This window comes from Syngnathus acus, chromosome 4 (genome assembly GCF_901709675.1).
Source record: "Syngnathus acus chromosome 4, fSynAcu1.2, whole genome shotgun sequence".
In the NCBI taxonomy this organism is placed as follows: Eukaryota; Metazoa; Chordata; class Actinopteri; order Syngnathiformes; family Syngnathidae; genus Syngnathus; species Syngnathus acus.
In genome coordinates this window covers 6,695,982-6,713,446 of record NC_051090.1, presented here as the reverse complement: position 1 = coordinate 6,713,446, position 17,465 = coordinate 6,695,982, and the positions used below count along the sequence as shown (strand labels likewise).

Sequence of the window (17,465 nt, the reverse complement as noted above, 5' to 3'; positions counted from 1 at the left end):
CTCGTTAAGCGCACCTGCGTGAAAAGTTTTAGCTTCTTTCACGTTCTGCAGGAGCTAAAACTTTTCACGCAGGTGCACTTAACGAGGGAATCACACGGACACTCCATTAGGTACACCGCCATTTTCAAGTGTACCTAATGACAGGCCACTTTATTAGGGAAATATCATGGGCAAAGGTCACAGGTGTCAAGCTCTAGTCCTCAGGGCCGCGTTCCAATATGTTCTCCAAGTTACCCCCGTTAACTGCACCTGCGTGAAAAGTTTTAGCTCCTGCAGAACGTGAAAATGACCAAAAACTTTTCACGCAGGTGTGTTTAACGAGGGTAAATTGTTAAACATATTGGAACGCGGCCCCGAGGACTAGAGCTTGACACCTGTGACTTTTGACCATGATATTTCCCTAATAAAGTGGCCTGTTATTAGGTACACTTGAAAATGGCGGTGTACCTAATGGAGTGTCTGTGTGATTCCCTCGTTAAGTGCACCTGCGTGAAAAGTTTTAGCTCCTGTAGAACGTGAAAGGAGCTAAAACTTTTCACGCAGGTGCGCTTAACGAGGGTAACTTGGAAAACATATTGGAACGCGGCCCCTCGAGGACTGGAGGTCGACACCCCTGGTTTAGGTGAAAAGTGCCACACCCGCCCTTACCCCCACTTTCTGATTGGCTGTTTGATCTGTGACGTCACTCGGACACCCCATTAGGTACACCGCCATTTTTAGGTGTTCCTAATAACAGGCCAATTCATTAGGGAAAAATCATGGTCAAAGCATAAATGAAAGTGAAAAGTGCCACACCCACCCTCACCCCCACTTTCTGATTGGCTGTTTGATCTGTGACGTCACTCGGACACACCATTAGGTACACCGCCATTTTTAGGTGTTCCTAATAACAGGCCAATTCATTAAGGAAAAATCATGGTCAAAGCATAAATGAAAGTGAAAAGTGCCACACCCGCCCTCACCCCCACTTTCTGATTGGCTGTTTGATCTGTGACGTCACTCGGACACTCCATTAGGTACACCGCCCTTTTCAGGTTCGTTCGCGAGGATTCACGAGTGAGTGACAGACAGCGTTGCTGCTATGCCAGCCGACACACGTTATGCCGACATTGATGTTTTAATTTTGTATTTGTTGGATTGTAGCTGATGGTGTTATTATACCGAATGTGTTTGTGTTTGAATAAAGGGTTGGAAAAAAAAATCCGTTATGCCGACATTTGTTATTTTGGGGGACACCAACTCATATAACAACGTAAAACACATATTGTCATATAAATCCGACATTAACCAAATGTCTGATTTTTATGTTTTAATTGGCGAATATAAAAACAAGGAATATAACACCAGACAAGTATTAACAAATGTTTATTAAAATAATAAAAGTACATTTCAGACCAGCAATCTAATGTGAAATTGCAGTAGATATATTGGATACAAATATTTGGGCGTATATATGCATACACGTTATTTAAAAACTACTATAAGTGTTATAAAATAAAGATTACTCAAAGAGAAGCATAATCTCCCCGTTTTTGTATAATGGCGCATCCCTTCATGCAATAAAGTTAGCCGTTAGCTTGGAAAAAACGTGAATAAAAGAAGTGGTGTTTCAGTGAGTGGTTCTTTCTTTCCTTGGCAAATCGTAAATCTACATTCTGGTTTACATAGTTCACGCCTGGAGACGCAACACGTTCAATGACTGATCCGTTCTCTCTCTTTCGTGTAACGTCAGAGCTCCAACTTGGTGTCGTGGAGCCACGCCAGCTTCTCTGGTCCCAGGTTAAAGAGGCCGGCCTCCGAGGGTGGTCTATATAGGGGGCAGGTGTTGATGATGTGGTCGGCTGTCTGCTCGGTGTCACCGCACTCGCATGCCGCACTGTCCGCCAGTCCCCACTGCCGCATAGATGTGTTGAAGCGCCCAACACCAGTTCTTAAACGGTTCAGTGTGGTCCACTGCTGGCGTTGATGCACGGGAAGGAAGGCAGTTCACCCATTGACTCGTTCGTGGACGGGAAAGTCAGGATTCGTTCCCTCGCTGATCCGTTCTCGCGATGAACTGGAAATACAAATCACTCACTCACTGACTCGTTCACTCACAAATCTGTTCAGTTGGTGAACGGGAAATGCAATTCACGACTCGTTCGTGAACAGGAAGTTACGTCATTTTCTTCTTCGTTTTGTTTTACGGCGAGGTGGCACCAGATTCAATGCGCATTACCGACACCTACTGGTTGAAATCATATGAACGGAAAAAAGAACGAATCACTTCCTAAAGTTCACTCTCGTTCACTGAAAAGCTTCGTTCCTTTGAACAAATCGTTCACTCACGAGCCAACACTAAGGCTTATATTGCTGCAACTTCTGATGTGTTTATGTTCCACTAAAAGTGGAAAGAGAGAATTTGTCACATCAGAATTTTAATCAACAATCATCCTGACGTTAGATCTCCAATTCACCTAGTAGACGAATCTTACAAGCCAAACATACAGTAAACATGCTATCTATTACTCATGTAAACACTATGTTTGCATGTATTATTTAGAAGTAAGGTTTCAAAATAGGCTTTTATTTTAAAAATGACCACGTACAGTAAGGTTTCTATTTTGAAAATGACCCTGTATTGTAATAAGTAGGGCTTTATTTTGAGAATGTAATATAATATAAATAAACTCTGTTTCATAATTTTTAAATAAAAGCCTTACAATACATAGTATTTTTTTCTCCAAATGAAGTATTAAGGTTAGGACACAAAGCTGGAAGTTACATCAGTAATAGTCTAGGTCAAATTAAAAACATGCACAACCACATACATGAATTGTGATCTTTTTCCCTCAAGTGTGAACAACAAAGCAACACACATTTCCTCATGTGCTGAAAAAGGTCATGTGGTTGCCATCTTTTTTTCTCCCGTGCACTGACCTGTCAGATATAAACCAACCTTCTTCTCCTTTTTGAATCGCTTTTTTCACACTATCCACTAAGTGGCGTTGCATGATGGCTGTTTTGGCTTACCCTGGAAACTCATTAATTCGTTCATCTGCTGTACCGCTTATCCTCACGCGGGTGGCGTGCGTGCTCTATTGTAAGTAATATGCAAAGTATTTTTCTTCCATTAGTCTGTCTCAAATGCATACAGCATCGTCGTAAAACTAAAAGTGAAAGCAACTGAAATAGAAAGCCACTGGAGCCTCAGCATTGTTTTTAGTCTCGAGTCCTGACCATGAGACTGACCCCCCTCCCGCGCCCTCCTTATGTTTCAGACAGTATGACCTCACTGAGCAGACCACCTGCCTTGGCTGAGAAAATAAGTGTACAGTGAGTGTGCAGGCCAACAATAGAGTGACGGTTACTCTCATCTAAACATGGTCACTAAGGGAATTGTTGCATTGCTGTAGGCAATGAGGAAAAACCATGGGGGTCTGATTAATGGTGTGCCTGCCTCCGAGTAATTAATGACCAGTTGCACAGTGGACACACATGCACACATCCCTAAAACACACATGGACACAGTTTGGCTTCAAGCCATAAGACTGTGTGGATAGGATGGGGGTGAGGAGGGGTTAAAGTGCATCAAAATAAATTAACCCTAGATTACAATCATGAGTTCATTAAATCGTCTTAAATTCTTAATCTGCTTTGGGCACACTTGTGTGCATGAAAACATTTGGCCCCATCAACTGAGAGGAAGGTGCAAAGCAGCACTGACAACGATGGGAACATGTAAGGTGAAAGATAAAGAGATGCATATTTTTTTCAGTTGCCGCAAGCAAGATAAATACATTTAGGCTAAGATTTGGAATTAGTATATTGAAACCTCTTGAGGGAAAAAAAACATGCTGGTTTCCTTTTTATTTGCTCATACATAAAGCGAAGAAGCAGCAGCAGCTTTTTAATCTCCCCAAAAAAGCAGCTGCTGAGTGTCAGCAGGCTGCAGGATGAAACCTGAGTAGCAGCAACAGCAGCAGATCTTGTAGTGTTAGAAGATTAGCTGGGGAAGGCCCACCACCCCCACACCATGACCTGAAATGTGACAATACAGCAAGTCTGTCATATTGAATTGACCTGAATCAGTGCATTTTATTATATATATTATTATTATTATTATTTATTTGTTTAAATTATGCTTTGCTTTGATACAGCCATGCTATGCCTAAGACTGTCAGGTTGAAATGTAAAAATTGACTTAATTACCCCGTCAGACATGTTGGGACATGCCCACACTTCTTCCTCTTTTCAGTCCAGCTCTCGTCTATCAGATTTATCAACACCAAAAGAAAAGAATCTTGAATTTCCGATTCATCCGAATCATAGGCAGGAACAGTAACATTATTTAGGGTTCCTTTTTGTTTAGGTTTATGGTGCGGCGCAATTTGTTGCTTTCTGTATTTTTCTATTGATTTGCCTTTCTTATGTTTTTGTTTATTTCTATTTGTGTTACAGTAGTATGGCAGTATTACGCTGCATAAACATTGCTTGGGGAGTTAAAAATGTCACCCGTATGATTGCTGAAGGTTTCATTCCATGAGGAAAACGTGTTTTGAATTTAAGTGGGAAGTCAACTGGCATCACAGAACAAAATGTCTTTTGAGATTGTCTGACACAGTCAACAACTATGTATCCCACCACTTGCTTATAAACTACTTTAATGATGGCCTTGGATTGTTGCAGTGTGTGTAAAAGTGACAACCGTGACCTTACATGTTGATACGCAATTGTTTATAGCAATTTTCACTATTAAAAGTATGTTGATGCTGCATCCACCTTGACGTGACGGCCGCCTTGGAACTTTCACAGAGCTCGCAAGCATTTCAATTCTTCGGAGAATGCGAGGAATTCTGCCTGAGAAACAATCTCATGGTTCACAGCGGTGCTTGAACTTGCCATCATATGATCATTAAAGACTTCTGGTTATGTGGAGCTGGCACATGAGCAAGGACAAGGTTAATCCCGGACATGCTGATAGTGAGGAATTCCAGAGAGTTATGGCGACGGACAGGCGGATGGTGGGAGGGAGGTTACTGATTTCATAGCAAGTTTTTTAGTTTGTTCAAATGTCAGGTTTTTGTCATGTTAAAAATGAAACCGGGGTAAAGTACAGTAATCCCTCGTTTATCGCGTATAATAGGTTCCCAAAATCACCCGCGATAAGTGAAATCCGTGAAGTACGGTCACCAACAAGAAGTACTGGGCAGGCTAACGAGTTAGCGGAAATATGCTAATTCGCGATCGTGCTAACGGACTTCTAAAGGAATGTAAACCAACATTTGGAGCAATACTACATTGTCCTATAGATTAGACACATCTTTCCTCAATTTATTTTTGGACTTTTAAATGTTTTTTTAATTTGGAAAAAATATCCGCGATGTAGTGAATCTGCGATAAACGAAACGCGAAATAGCGAGGGATCACTGTTTTGCAAGTCATAATCCACCATTTATGTGGGCCATAATCTGTAAACCCTAAATCTAATTTGAAACCTTACTTCGAAATCCTACACTAGTTTAAACCCCGACTCTGAAACCCTAACCCTAGTTTGCAACCCTAGTTCAAAACCATAACCCCAGTTTGAAACAATATCCAATGAAACTATCCCAGCTCACGCCAATCGCAGGACACACAGAGACCAATAATCATCCACACAGTCACTGAGCGCTAACTAATCCCACACTGATCCCACTCACTCAGTTATTGTTTAACATTCGACTCGCCATGACACTTGCTAGCCGGAAGCTATACTGCATTGAGTAGTGTACCTAATTCAGTGGCCCTATGGGGGTTGTGAAGAGCACAGAATAATAGGCACCTCGATTCTTGAATGTGATTGGTCAAAAGCTGCATAGAGGGGCGGAGCCATAAAACACCGCAAACTGCTGCTGTGCGCTCCTCCTTCTCTTCATTTACTCAACGCTTGCTGTGGTGGATCCTGACTAGCTCCCTAACCTTTTCTCCTCGCCGAAACTTTCTTCGGGTTTGTGACAAATGGCTGACAAGCATTCCGACTTTTTAACTCACAGATTAGTCTTAAACTGGGAAAGCTGGTTTGCTTGAATAGCGATCAAAAGAACACGAAGAACTTTTGCGTGGAGTCGTCGAAAGTCGACAGTAAAAATCCGGAGACGCGTCGCGGCCATCTGTTTAAAGGTAAGTTTGTGTCCACGAAGTGTTTACTTGACTTTCCTGCATGCTTGACAAGTTGTGTCGTCCGCACACGCACACATTCCCGTCCTCATGAGCGCAGTTTCATTTTTGGGGGGGTTGCACAAAACCCAATTGGATTTCACGCCGAGTCCGTCCACGCAAAGCCCGCACAGTCCAGTGAAATTCAAAAGACGACTTAATGTGATCCGGCGTGGAACAAAAGATAGAATGGAGGCGAGTGGAGCGCTCGGTGCCATGCAGAGTTTATTACTACTTTACGACTTTCGGGTTGGTTTGTAATTACAAAGAGCAGAAATGGCTTTAAAATTGTCAAAATGGGCCAGTTTTTGAAGACTGCTTGCATAAAAATGTCACTCTTAAAGCGGTGGGTTGAAAGGTTCTTTTGTAGTAGTCTTGACGTTTGACTTACTGTTCGCATGTGTCACAATTTCATGACTCCCCAAGTAAACTAACCAACATAAACATTTGTAATTATCACAAAAAAAGTGTTATTTTACTACATAAATTATTTTAAAGAGAAATACACATTTATTCTATTCTATGTTTACTTTTGGTGGCTGAATATAATGATTGGGAGCAGCACAGTGGAATAGATGGTTTGATGATTTTCGAATGTATCACATTAAAAAGTCAGCTGGAACAGGCTCCAGATCACTCGCAACACTAATGAGCATAAGCGTAATATAAATAGAAAATAGATGGATTATTATTTATTGATTAATCTGTCAAATTTTTGTGATTAACTTGCATTCCTGAACAGACAAGAGTTCAAATCGCTGCTCCATATTTCATGTGTGGCAATGGAAGATATTTGCAGAGCAACACTGAAAGGTGTATAGAGATACCAGTATTGTTAATATTGTGACCAATGTTGTTAAAAATGATCGGATCTTATACTTGATTGATGAAAAGGTGAATTGTTTAAAAATTAGTCAGAGTGGGGGAAAAGGTGAAGAGCTCACTGAAACTGAGAAGGTCTGCATTAAAGTCCTACGGTGATGACATGATATGACATGACAGGTGGCCTCATACATTTTTACTGAACAACCTTTGGGAAACCCTGGTGCTTCTACATTTTTAGAAGAACATACGTTATTGGAACATACCTGTAAAATTATGGTCCTGAAAAGGGTGGGGCAAAAAAAGCTACCTTGGAGTCTAATAATTAGCCCAGTTATTGGACTGCTCAGTGAAAGGAGAGGAATTGACTGCAGTCTATTTCTGACAGGTTTTGAAACACTGCCTGCAGTTCGAAAGCCAGCAGGGTAATTCATTGGCTGTCACAGTGGCTGGATTTCACTCGCAGCCTTGAAATGTTTATAGGGGTGGAAAAATGTGATATAAGGAGGCACACCGGTGTCATTAGTAACAAGTGTGTGTGTGTAGGCTAGTTGTATGGGCTGGGTTTATTGATAATGTCTGTGGAAGCGTGCTGTCGGCTTGCCTTTTAACTCCTAAAAGTCTAAAGTTCATTTCCGTAACGACGCATCAAACAGAGTTTCATCACTGCCCAACAATCTGTTGTTGGCAACTACCCTGTTTAGTCAGGAAGGAAAGGGAGTGTTTGTCCTATCAATAAATAAATATAATAAAACTGAACACTGTTGTAAACCAAGGTGTGCTACTTTCTTACATTTCTTCTATTTTTGTTTCTCGCCAGCTTGAAATTCAAAATGTCCGTCACTAGCCACGAAAACCGAAAGTCTCGCTCCAGTTCCGGCTCTATGAACATCCAACTGTTCCACAAGACGTCACATGCCGACAGCCTCTTGACACAGCTCAACTTACTTCGCAAGCGTAAAGTCTTCACAGATGTCGTCCTGAAAGCCGGGAACCGGGCCTTCCCCTGCCACCGGGCCGTCCTGGCATCCTGCAGTCGATACTTTGAGGCCATGTTCAGCGGCGGACTGAGGGAGAGCCGTGACGCCGAAGTCAACTTCCACGACTCTCCATCCGGAGGTGCTGGAACTGCTGCTCGACTACGCCTACTCGGCCCGAATCATCATCAATGAGGAAAACGCAGAGTCCCTGCTCGAGGCCGGAGATATGCTTCAGTTCCATGACATCAGGGATGCGGCGTCGGAGTTTCTAGAAAAGAATCTCCATCAGTCCAACTGTCTGGGGATGATGTTGCTGTCAGACGCCCACCAGTGCCAGAGGACTGTACGAGCTGTCGTGGAGCATGTTGTCTGGGAAACTTCGCGACCCTTTACAAAACCGAGGACTTCCTGAACCTTCCCAGAGACAAAGTGCACGAGCTGATCCTCAGCGAAGAGCTGGAGGTAGAGGACGAGAGCCTGGTGTACGAGGCTGTCATCGATTGGGTCAAGGCCGACATGGAGCAGAGACACAGCGAGCTGCCAGAGTTGTTGCGCTGTGTCCGTCTGGCGCTTCTACCCGAGACGTACCTCCTCAACAACGTGGCTTCAGAGGAGCTGGTCATGTGTCACAAGGTGGGCCGAGAGATTGTCGAAGACGCCGTGCGGTTGCAAGATGAGGACCTCCAGAACGACGGCATCGTGACGGGATTCTGCGCCCGGCCCCGAAAGGTTAGCCAGGCCTTGTTGCTGCTTGGAGGACAAACCTTCATGTGCGCAAAGTGTATGTGATTGACAACAAGACCAAGAGATCACCCCCCAAAACTGACATCCCGAGTCCCAGAAAGGAATGCAGCGCCTGTGCCCATCGGTTGTAAGGTAAGCACGTCGTAAAAGATACCTGAACATCTGAGAGCTTGAAGAATGGTCCTTGAAGTCCGGTTCCTTGTGTTGCAGGTATATGTCACTGGAGGGCGCGCGCTCTTGAGAACGGGGCCTCCAAAGATGTCTGGACCTATGACACTTTGCATGATGAGTGGTCCAAAGCGGCGCCCCATGCTAGTTGCCAGATTCGGACACGGCTCAGCGGAGTTGGACCACATACTTTACGTTGTGGGAGGACACACCTTCTCTTGCAGGATCCTTTCCCGCCTCCCCGTCAGTGTCACTAAAACAGGTGGAGCAGTATGACCCACAGACCAACAAATGGACGCTGGTGGCTCCGCTCAGAGAAGGCGGTGAGCAACGCCGCTGTTGTCGGCGCTAAGAACAAGCTGTTTGCCTTCGGAGGAACCAGCGTCAACAGAGACAAATATCCCAAGGTTCAGTGGCTTTGACCCTTGCCAGAACCGATGGTCTGTTCCAGCGGCGTGTCCGCAGCTTTGGCGCTACACGGCGGCCGGCGGTGGTCGGAAACCATGTCGTCGTGATCGGGGGGCGACACTGAATTCTCGGCCAGCTCGGCGTACCGCTTCAACAGCGAGACGTACCAGTGGTCGAAGTTTGGCGACGTGACTGCCAAACGAATCGCTGTCATGCTGTAGCAGCGGGAACACAGACTCTACGTGGTCGGGGGGTACTTTGGGGCTCAGAGATGCAAGACCCTAGACTGCTATGATCCATCTTCAGACTCTTGGGACAGCGTGACCAGCGTTCCTTACTCACTCATTCCCACGGCCTTCGTCAGTACATGGAAGTATCTGTCGGCCTAGAAACGCACGAGTGCGTTAAGGCCTCCTACGGTGAGTAATTCTAGTCTCCGGAACCACCTCACACCGGCTTCAGGTGAATGTCAGTTTGAGCCGGACTAGGCCGGTTTCCAAGCCTGCACTCATGCCAGTGTTGCTACTGGTTACAGTTACACATTATCTAGCCACCGTGGTGACCGGGTGTTGGATAAACACGCCGGTCTGCAGAGCTGGAGGAATGTCAACGCGTTGCTAATTACAGAGCAGAGCGCCGCAACACAGGACCTCTGTCATTGGATCGGGCCTCTAGTCGTAGTGCCAGGTTGATGAATGAGACCGTGCCATCAAGTCAGGAGTCAGCAGCGTCCAGAGATCTGCAGTTAAGACGAGCACAATGTTTAGGGCGTAGAGATCCAACCACAGTGGATGAAAATCTGTGATACCGAGATATTACGTTATGTTGAAAAATATGAAGAAAAAAAAGTTCTCCAAATAAGAGACAAAGTGTGCTCGCTTCAAGTTGAACTGATATTTTGAACAAAGACGAGCATTGTATATTCTAACGCCACAATGTTCAACTATACAATTTGGTCTGAAAGGGGAAGTCAAGTCAAAAAAAATTCTTTACGGCGAGGGAAACTGAGCAACTCACCAAAGTCGCATTCAAAAGTCTGCCGTTTGTTTTTATTGTTGGTTGGCGGTTTGTTTTTATTGATCATTTTCGTCGAAAGTAAACTCGAGGTGGGGTTTTCGAACGACGACGAGAGTCGTTGAGCTGCACGCGCGTGCACTTAACGTTTATGTGCTGTTGATTCATTGGTTTTGAGGGATTGCTTTATTTTGATCACAGCCCATAATTTTTTTGATCCCTCTCTTTTTTAACTAAAATACAGTTTCTTTTATGTGCGTAAAGAAGCTTTGATCTTTATAAGTGCAGTGTATAGAATGTGAATAACAATTCCCTCAGTTCTGTGCCTTTCCTATAGGCATGTTATTTTCACTTTGACAGATCGTTTTTGGGGACTTGACAAAACCACATTTTTTTTTTTTTTTTTTTAGTCCGGTAAACAACATTGTAACTTCCATATGGGCGTGTTGTGCAATGCCAAGACGATTACGTATAGCTGAGGGCGTCTGCTGTACACAGCTGGTTGGGGTATGAGCTGGGGGAGGGGCGGACCAAGGACCACATTTTGGTTTTCGGGGACATGGTTGGAGACAGACAGGCTGGCTTAGGAAAGATCAAGGCACCGCATCCCTCTGCAGTTACCGTGGCGACCGCCCCCAATGCCTTTGTTTAATTACAGCAGAGAAGGGGTAAGAAGAAGCCGTGATCTGCAGAGGCAGGAGAATAGTAGTTGTCTTTTTTCATCTTGCAGCATCAAAATAAAATAAAACTCCACGCACACGCAGAGTTGCAAGTGCAGCGCAAGACCAGAAGAAGCAAAGCTATATTTTGCCCATTTTGGCAGCCGAAACTAATGCCTGCCTAAAAATACTTCGCTCCAGAGGCTGTCAACTTTCAGCTGGGGTCAGAGAGGCAAAATAATAGTGTGCGTGTGTTTCATTTCATGTTTATGGCAGGGTTGAAAACCTCCACTCAGCTGTTTTTGCCGATCAATTTTCCTCCCCCTCACTCTCACATATGTACGCAGAGATGGTTACACACAGAAATATACACAGCTGCATTGCTGACATTGCCTGTCCTGAAAAATAAGCCATCCAACCTTCCTCTAATTTGGGAGGAATGAAGGTGTGGCTTGCATTCTTAATAGTAAAGATGTGTGAATGCTGCTTGTAGTTAGTCGGTGAGAATAGTTAAGAAATAGCACCAAATATATGTCTATGCTACATATGTGCTCGAATAGCACTAAATGCAACAATGTTGCAGTCTTTTGTTTTGGCTCCAAAACGTTTGTTGTGTCATTTCCATCCAGCTGTTTGTCGCCATTAGTGCGTCAAGTGAGCTGGAGCCTCTCAAAGCTGACTTTGGCACATTTAAATGATTTTAGAACCTAGCGGCGTGTTCCGGGGATGTAGGTGGGAGGCTGCGTCCCTGGAGAAAACAAGGAGAGCACTATTCAAAACAGGAAGTTGACTGTCAACAAGCCAGAAACGCTAACAACTATGGCACCGTGCTGACCAATGTTTGAAGGAAAATAGACAGCAGTAACTGTAGATTATTTTTTTGAAGAGGAGCCTGAGGTTAGTCTTGTGAAGAAAATAAAGTATTACAAAGGCAAAATGATTGCATACTCTTGCTTAAGGCGCCGTGAGGGTGGGACGACTAAAGAGCAGATTTGAACTACAAGCTGGACTGGGAATAAGCAAACATTTAAAATTAGTCTCAAGTGGTACTTCATGAAAAACAACACTGTAAATGTTGAAACTGGCCATCTGAAAAAACAAGATATTTGGAAGAGTTCAGCGTGCGCATGAGTCATAACCAAAACAAACTATGGAGGAGGACTATGTTGCCTTCAGGAAAGTTCACATTTACCATACAATGCTGAAGTCACATCGTTAACTCGTTTTTTTTTTTGTACAATCTCAATTCGTGCCTTTGAGCAGACAGGGTGGAACCAGACCTCTGTGCGTAAAGTTGAACACAATGCCCCCCCCGCCCGCCCTTGAAACCAGTCAAGTGCGACAACCTCACAAATGACTGTTATCTATGCTTCGGCCTTTTGTCTCTTGACCAAACGCCCGCCCCTCCTCATCACTCCCCACTCATCGCCTCTCGTCACATCAAAATCACAAACATAAGCACCACTCTAACGGCTTCAACCGAAGCCGTGTGATGGACTACACCTGGCGGGGCCAGGGGTCGCCCGGGGGGAGTCGTCGGCCAGCTCGTGGCGTCCTGAGACAGCTGCTGTAAAACGGAAAGGTCACAGTGGGATCAGGGAGGAGTGCCGAGGCCCCCCCCCGTTCACTCAATACTAATGTTTTATTAATGCCGCGTCGCGAGTGCCACCAGGAGCCCAAAGTGAATGAGGCTTTTATAATTGCATCTGTGCACCCCACGCCGCCCGGCTTCCACCCAGTTATTAGCACGTGCACACACACACACACACACACACTTGGTGTCCAGTCATCCCTTGAGTGCTGATTTGCATAATTCGAATGGACTTTTTATGAGGCTTTTCTCTGTGCTGTAAGTTAAGAGAAAGCAGAGAAGATGCTTCCAATGGCTGAATAATCGGCCGCGCTAATTTGATTAGGCCCTCAAAAAGCAACGAGCCATCATAGAGTTCCAGAGGCCTCTTTGGGGAAGCCAGCTGGCATGAGCCAAAGTGTGTCTGTGTCTGGTAATTAATTTTGAATTACGTAATATTCGCGCCTATGAAGTGGTACCCAAGTGGCACGTTTGGAGTTACACAGGCCCTCTTTTGTTCCGGTCTTTTACCTCAAAAGATGCTCCATTCTGCTCTGCAGCTGCATCAAGAAGCTGCCCCCGCCACTTTTATACAGCACAAACAATGCCAATGATTCACGTGAAGGTCAATACAGTGGAATGCAGGTCATTAGTAAACGTGGCACGCTGGACACGGGGGGCACACTGAATAAAGATACGGTGGCCGTGTGAGGAATTGGGAAGACGCAGCTGTTGTCTTAATAAATATGGAGATGCGGCTCATTATATGCACATGCTATTTGCTGGATAAATACGAGTTGTACGTTAGGTAGTTGTTGGGGATTACTTCATATTGTCCATAGATGTCAGGGTGAATGGTTGTGTTCTGTGATTGGCTGGCTAGGAATATGTACACTAAGTGAGCTGTGATGGGCTCCAGGTCACTCGAGACTTTAATCAAGATGACCACTACAAGAAACCTTTTGGGTGTTTCTGATTGGCTAACACTTGCTATTAGCTAGAATGAGACTTGTTGCTTTAGCGTAAATCTTCCTGTCTGACTCTGTTCTACACAAAGAACATACAAATGACACATAGGAGACCATGAGTCCAGATTCAAACCCAGAACATTTTGACTGTGAGGCAGACATGGTAATCGCTAGGACTTAAACCATGCTAGAAAAAATTGAAATGCACTGATAATCGTCCAAACGTTCTAAACGCACATGTAGATGCACATGCAGTCCTACAAAGCCTTTAACAGTTTCTACGGGCAATGTTTTTCCCTCTGGATTAGCCTTGAACTACTTCCCATTATAAGGCTAAGAAGTTAGGTAATGCTTTTAATTCTAATTAGCTTTCTATTTGGGAGGGTTCACGGGGGTCATTCCGAGGATCGCAGAGCTGATACACACTCTGGCATGTTTTTAGTGTGTAGTATTTGTTGTTTTTTAGATAAGATTGAATATAGTACACAAGTAATGACTCTGATAAAACTCTAATTATTACTCAGTAAAGAATTTAGAATTGAAAACAGACATAAGAGCATCTCGACATTGTTAGGCCAGACAGCTAGACGGTGAAAGCTGGGTATAAAAAAGCAATGAAGCTTATTATTTAAAAGTAATGATGGCCGTCACTCAGTAAAGTACAAACAAGTGGGAGCAGCTTTGTCATCATTCCCACTTGAGAAAGATTAAAGACGTTGAAGCACTCGACAAGCGCAGGCATTAACCTGTGCACCGGCAGACAGTGGTTACTTAAGTAGATTATTCCGCTAACTATACGAGTATTTTTCACGTTTCCACGCTATCAGCACTTTCTAATCCTTATAAGGCTTTCACACTGGATGTGCTTTGCATGGCATTTAGCGCAGAGTAGGCGACCCAGCTCAAGCTTGCCATATTGCTCACTGGTTGCTAGGCGACCGAACAGGAAGTGGCCTGGTGCCTTGAATATGAATTTGTCACCCCTATAAAACCATAGTTCATCTCAGGCTCATCTCTGAGCACCAATGTGTGAACAGCAGTAGCATTATAGCATGGATTAGCTACTCAATCTTGTTTCATCAGCCAAACAAAGCGATCACAGTCAAACAGGTCGAGATGAGAGAGCAAGCGCTCATCCGCTGACAAACGACGATAATTAGGGGTAAACATTGCGTTCCTCCCTCTGAATATCCAGTGGAACATTCCATGCTAACTGCAGGGCACTCGACTATCTGCGGTGGCAGCTGGAGATCAGAGATGCCAAATATTTAACAAGAGTTGTCAAAATGGTGCTCAACTGCTGCAGGAATGTTAACACGTATCCAAGAGGGAGGCCTTCATGCTTTGGCCAGTTGCAGCAGATACTTTTCGCAGAACATCATTACTGCCTCCAAGGACTGAGTTAGCAGGATTGTGCAAAAATCCATTTGATTTTGGAGACACGTGCAGATCTACTTTTTTTTAACGTATAATTGACAATTTCTAGCAATTTGCTGATTTTCAAAAATAGGTTCTAGGTCCCAACGGCCCTCAACAGAATAAACGGTCCAGAAAATGACAGAGATTACGTTTCATTGTTGTTGGCATTCCACACGCCTTGACACCGCCAATCTTCATGTTTTTTAAAGTCTATGATTGTTGTACTAGATTCCATATGGATGATGTAAGCCGCTGCTGATCACTCACTGGCAAAGCAGATTATTATAGTACGGATAATTCAATGTCAAGGAAGTATGTTGAAGTGATACATCTGAGGAAAAAAAAGCTTTGTTTATTGGCTAGGAGTTTAGCCGGGCGACTTAATCGCACATTCCTTGAGGGAAGCGGGTCGGTGGCGCCGTAGATGCTACGCCTTAGCTAAGCCGTATAGAATGTCTCTTTGACAAGCTGTCGGGAGACCTGGAGGCCTCGGCGCATTCTTGTGTGGTCATGTACCCTCGCTGGGTCGTCACCGGACCGGAACATTAATCTCCTTCTTTCACCTTCTCTCCACAGCAACGAGGATGAAGGGCCCGTGTGTGTTCCCCGCTGGCGTTCCCGCTATCGTCAACATTGGACTGGCTCGATTCCTGGAAAGTGAAGACTGAAAGAGCGTCTTCATCGCCTCCTACCCACCGGATGTGTTTACCCAGAACATCTTATGTGACTTTCCCATGTAGCCCCTAAGCCGGTGCGGTTGCCATGCGCTCTTTGGAACACGTCAAGCACAGCCGGGGGAGGCCCAGGGGGCAGAAAGCTCCGTAACTTAACGCCTGATGTTTGACTGAAATCCTGCAACATTTAGCCAAAAGCAAGTCTTTCCTTCCTCCTCTTCGTCACACTGGGCTTTCACTCAGGTGTACAGTAACGTATCGAGCTGCTGACTGACCATTGAAACTCCATCGAGTGTACAAGCTCTATTTCTAAACATTGGACTTGGGCTTCCCTCAAGTTTGGCCAGCTTTAAATTGTATCTTCCTCCCGACATGAAAATACAAACTGGCAAAGCCCCATTACAGCTGAAGAAGTTACTTATTTTTGTGTGTCTCAGGGTTATGTATATTTTTTTTACTGCATGAAGAGGCGCATGAACTGTACTCGCTCCAGATTGGTGACCTCTTTATTGTCCGTTTTTAACAATGCTCTCTTCTTTGTGTGAATGTACAAGTTTCATGACAAAGGTTTTCTAGGTGACATCTGCAGTGTTTTTTCCACCTGAAAGTTCAAAAGTGTGCTTCTTAAAAGTGACAAAACCTGACGAGTAAAACTTTGCGACATTTCCATTGACAGATGTGTACCGAGTTATTTATAGCTACTGTATCATGTTTTTGTTTTTCATTGGAGCATTTTAAATAGACTGACAAATAGTTTTTATATTTTCTTAATAAGTGATCATTTCTTTTTGATTTGCACAGTTTGTATGAGCGCTCTTCGTGGTCTTAACTTTATTAGTCTTAACCTTTTTGAATCAAGCTAACTTAATTTGATCAGACATGCTGAAAGACTGTCTGTTACTTCTCTTCCTCTTAAATGTCAATAAAGTAATAATCCTGTTCAAAGCAGCATCTATTTTGTCTGTCGTCTGTTTTCCAGGGGCTGCTTGGAATTACGCAGCGCAAACAAAACACGCTCCACACATATTCAGACAGTTTCCATCATGGATTTCAAATAAACCGCTCTAAATATGAGCTTGTTATTTTACGAGAAAGAAGATATGAAATTCTCTCCAGTTCAAATGGTTTTCAAGTTGTGCACAAGGCGGTATGAATATTAAATGGAAATTTTCTGTGTTGTGCAAGTGCTGTTAAAACATGCTCTAAATATTTAAACAGCAACGCAAATGCAACTCACTTAAAATGGCACCGATATGTTCTACAACGTGCACCCAATGGAATGTAAATTCACAAAGTTTAAGGCCTATAACTGGAACGGTGTGATGCAAGTTAAATGTTTTTCAAAACCGGCGCTGTTAATTGGATGTAAACAAGTGGCGGCTCCAGAAATCCCCTAATGAGGCGAGTCTGTGACATTTACCCCAGGAGCAGCCCAAACTCAGTGAATGTGGACACGTCTGCATGGGTCAATGTTGCAAACTCATTTTCAAGGGATGTTGCATAAGGCGGCTCAGCTCTATTTGTTGCTAAAATGATGTTATTGTATGAAAATGTTATAAGTGGAACTTTATATAGATTTAGCATTGCGCAAATTGTCACCCACGTATATTGTGGATTAGTTTAAATAGTATTTGGTTAATTATGCCAAATTCACAATTGCAAGAGGGTGTACACATTTATGCAACTAAACTATATTTAATACCTCTTTAAATTGGGATTTCCAAATATATATTTCTACATAAATGTGGGAAAAGGTAACTAAGGAAAATCTTTGACAAAAACATTTTTGCTACATCAGAAAGAAAATGTCATTTGAACAGGGGTGGGTAGACTTTTTATGTCAGCCACACAACTAATCGTGA

General features: G+C 43.8%; 1 protein-coding gene across 1 annotated transcript; it reads left to right on the top strand.

The window, feature by feature from the left end:
• Nucleotides 1-7,823: 7,823 nt before the first annotated feature.
• Nucleotides 7,824-16,554, top strand: enc3 (ectodermal-neural cortex 3). Its single transcript, XM_037250692.1, is given in 15 exon segments — nucleotides 7,824-8,107; nucleotides 8,109-8,319; nucleotides 8,321-8,344; nucleotides 8,346-8,751; nucleotides 8,754-8,842; nucleotides 8,844-8,855; nucleotides 8,934-8,951; nucleotides 8,954-9,028; nucleotides 9,030-9,104; nucleotides 9,106-9,213; nucleotides 9,215-9,307; nucleotides 9,309-9,377; nucleotides 9,379-9,408; nucleotides 9,410-9,718; nucleotides 15,506-16,554. Coding segments are annotated over 14 exon segments (1,764 nt in total). The 5' UTR covers nucleotides 7,824-7,832; the 3' UTR covers nucleotides 9,689-9,718; nucleotides 15,506-16,554.
• The last annotated feature ends 911 nt before the right edge of the window (nucleotides 16,555-17,465 follow it).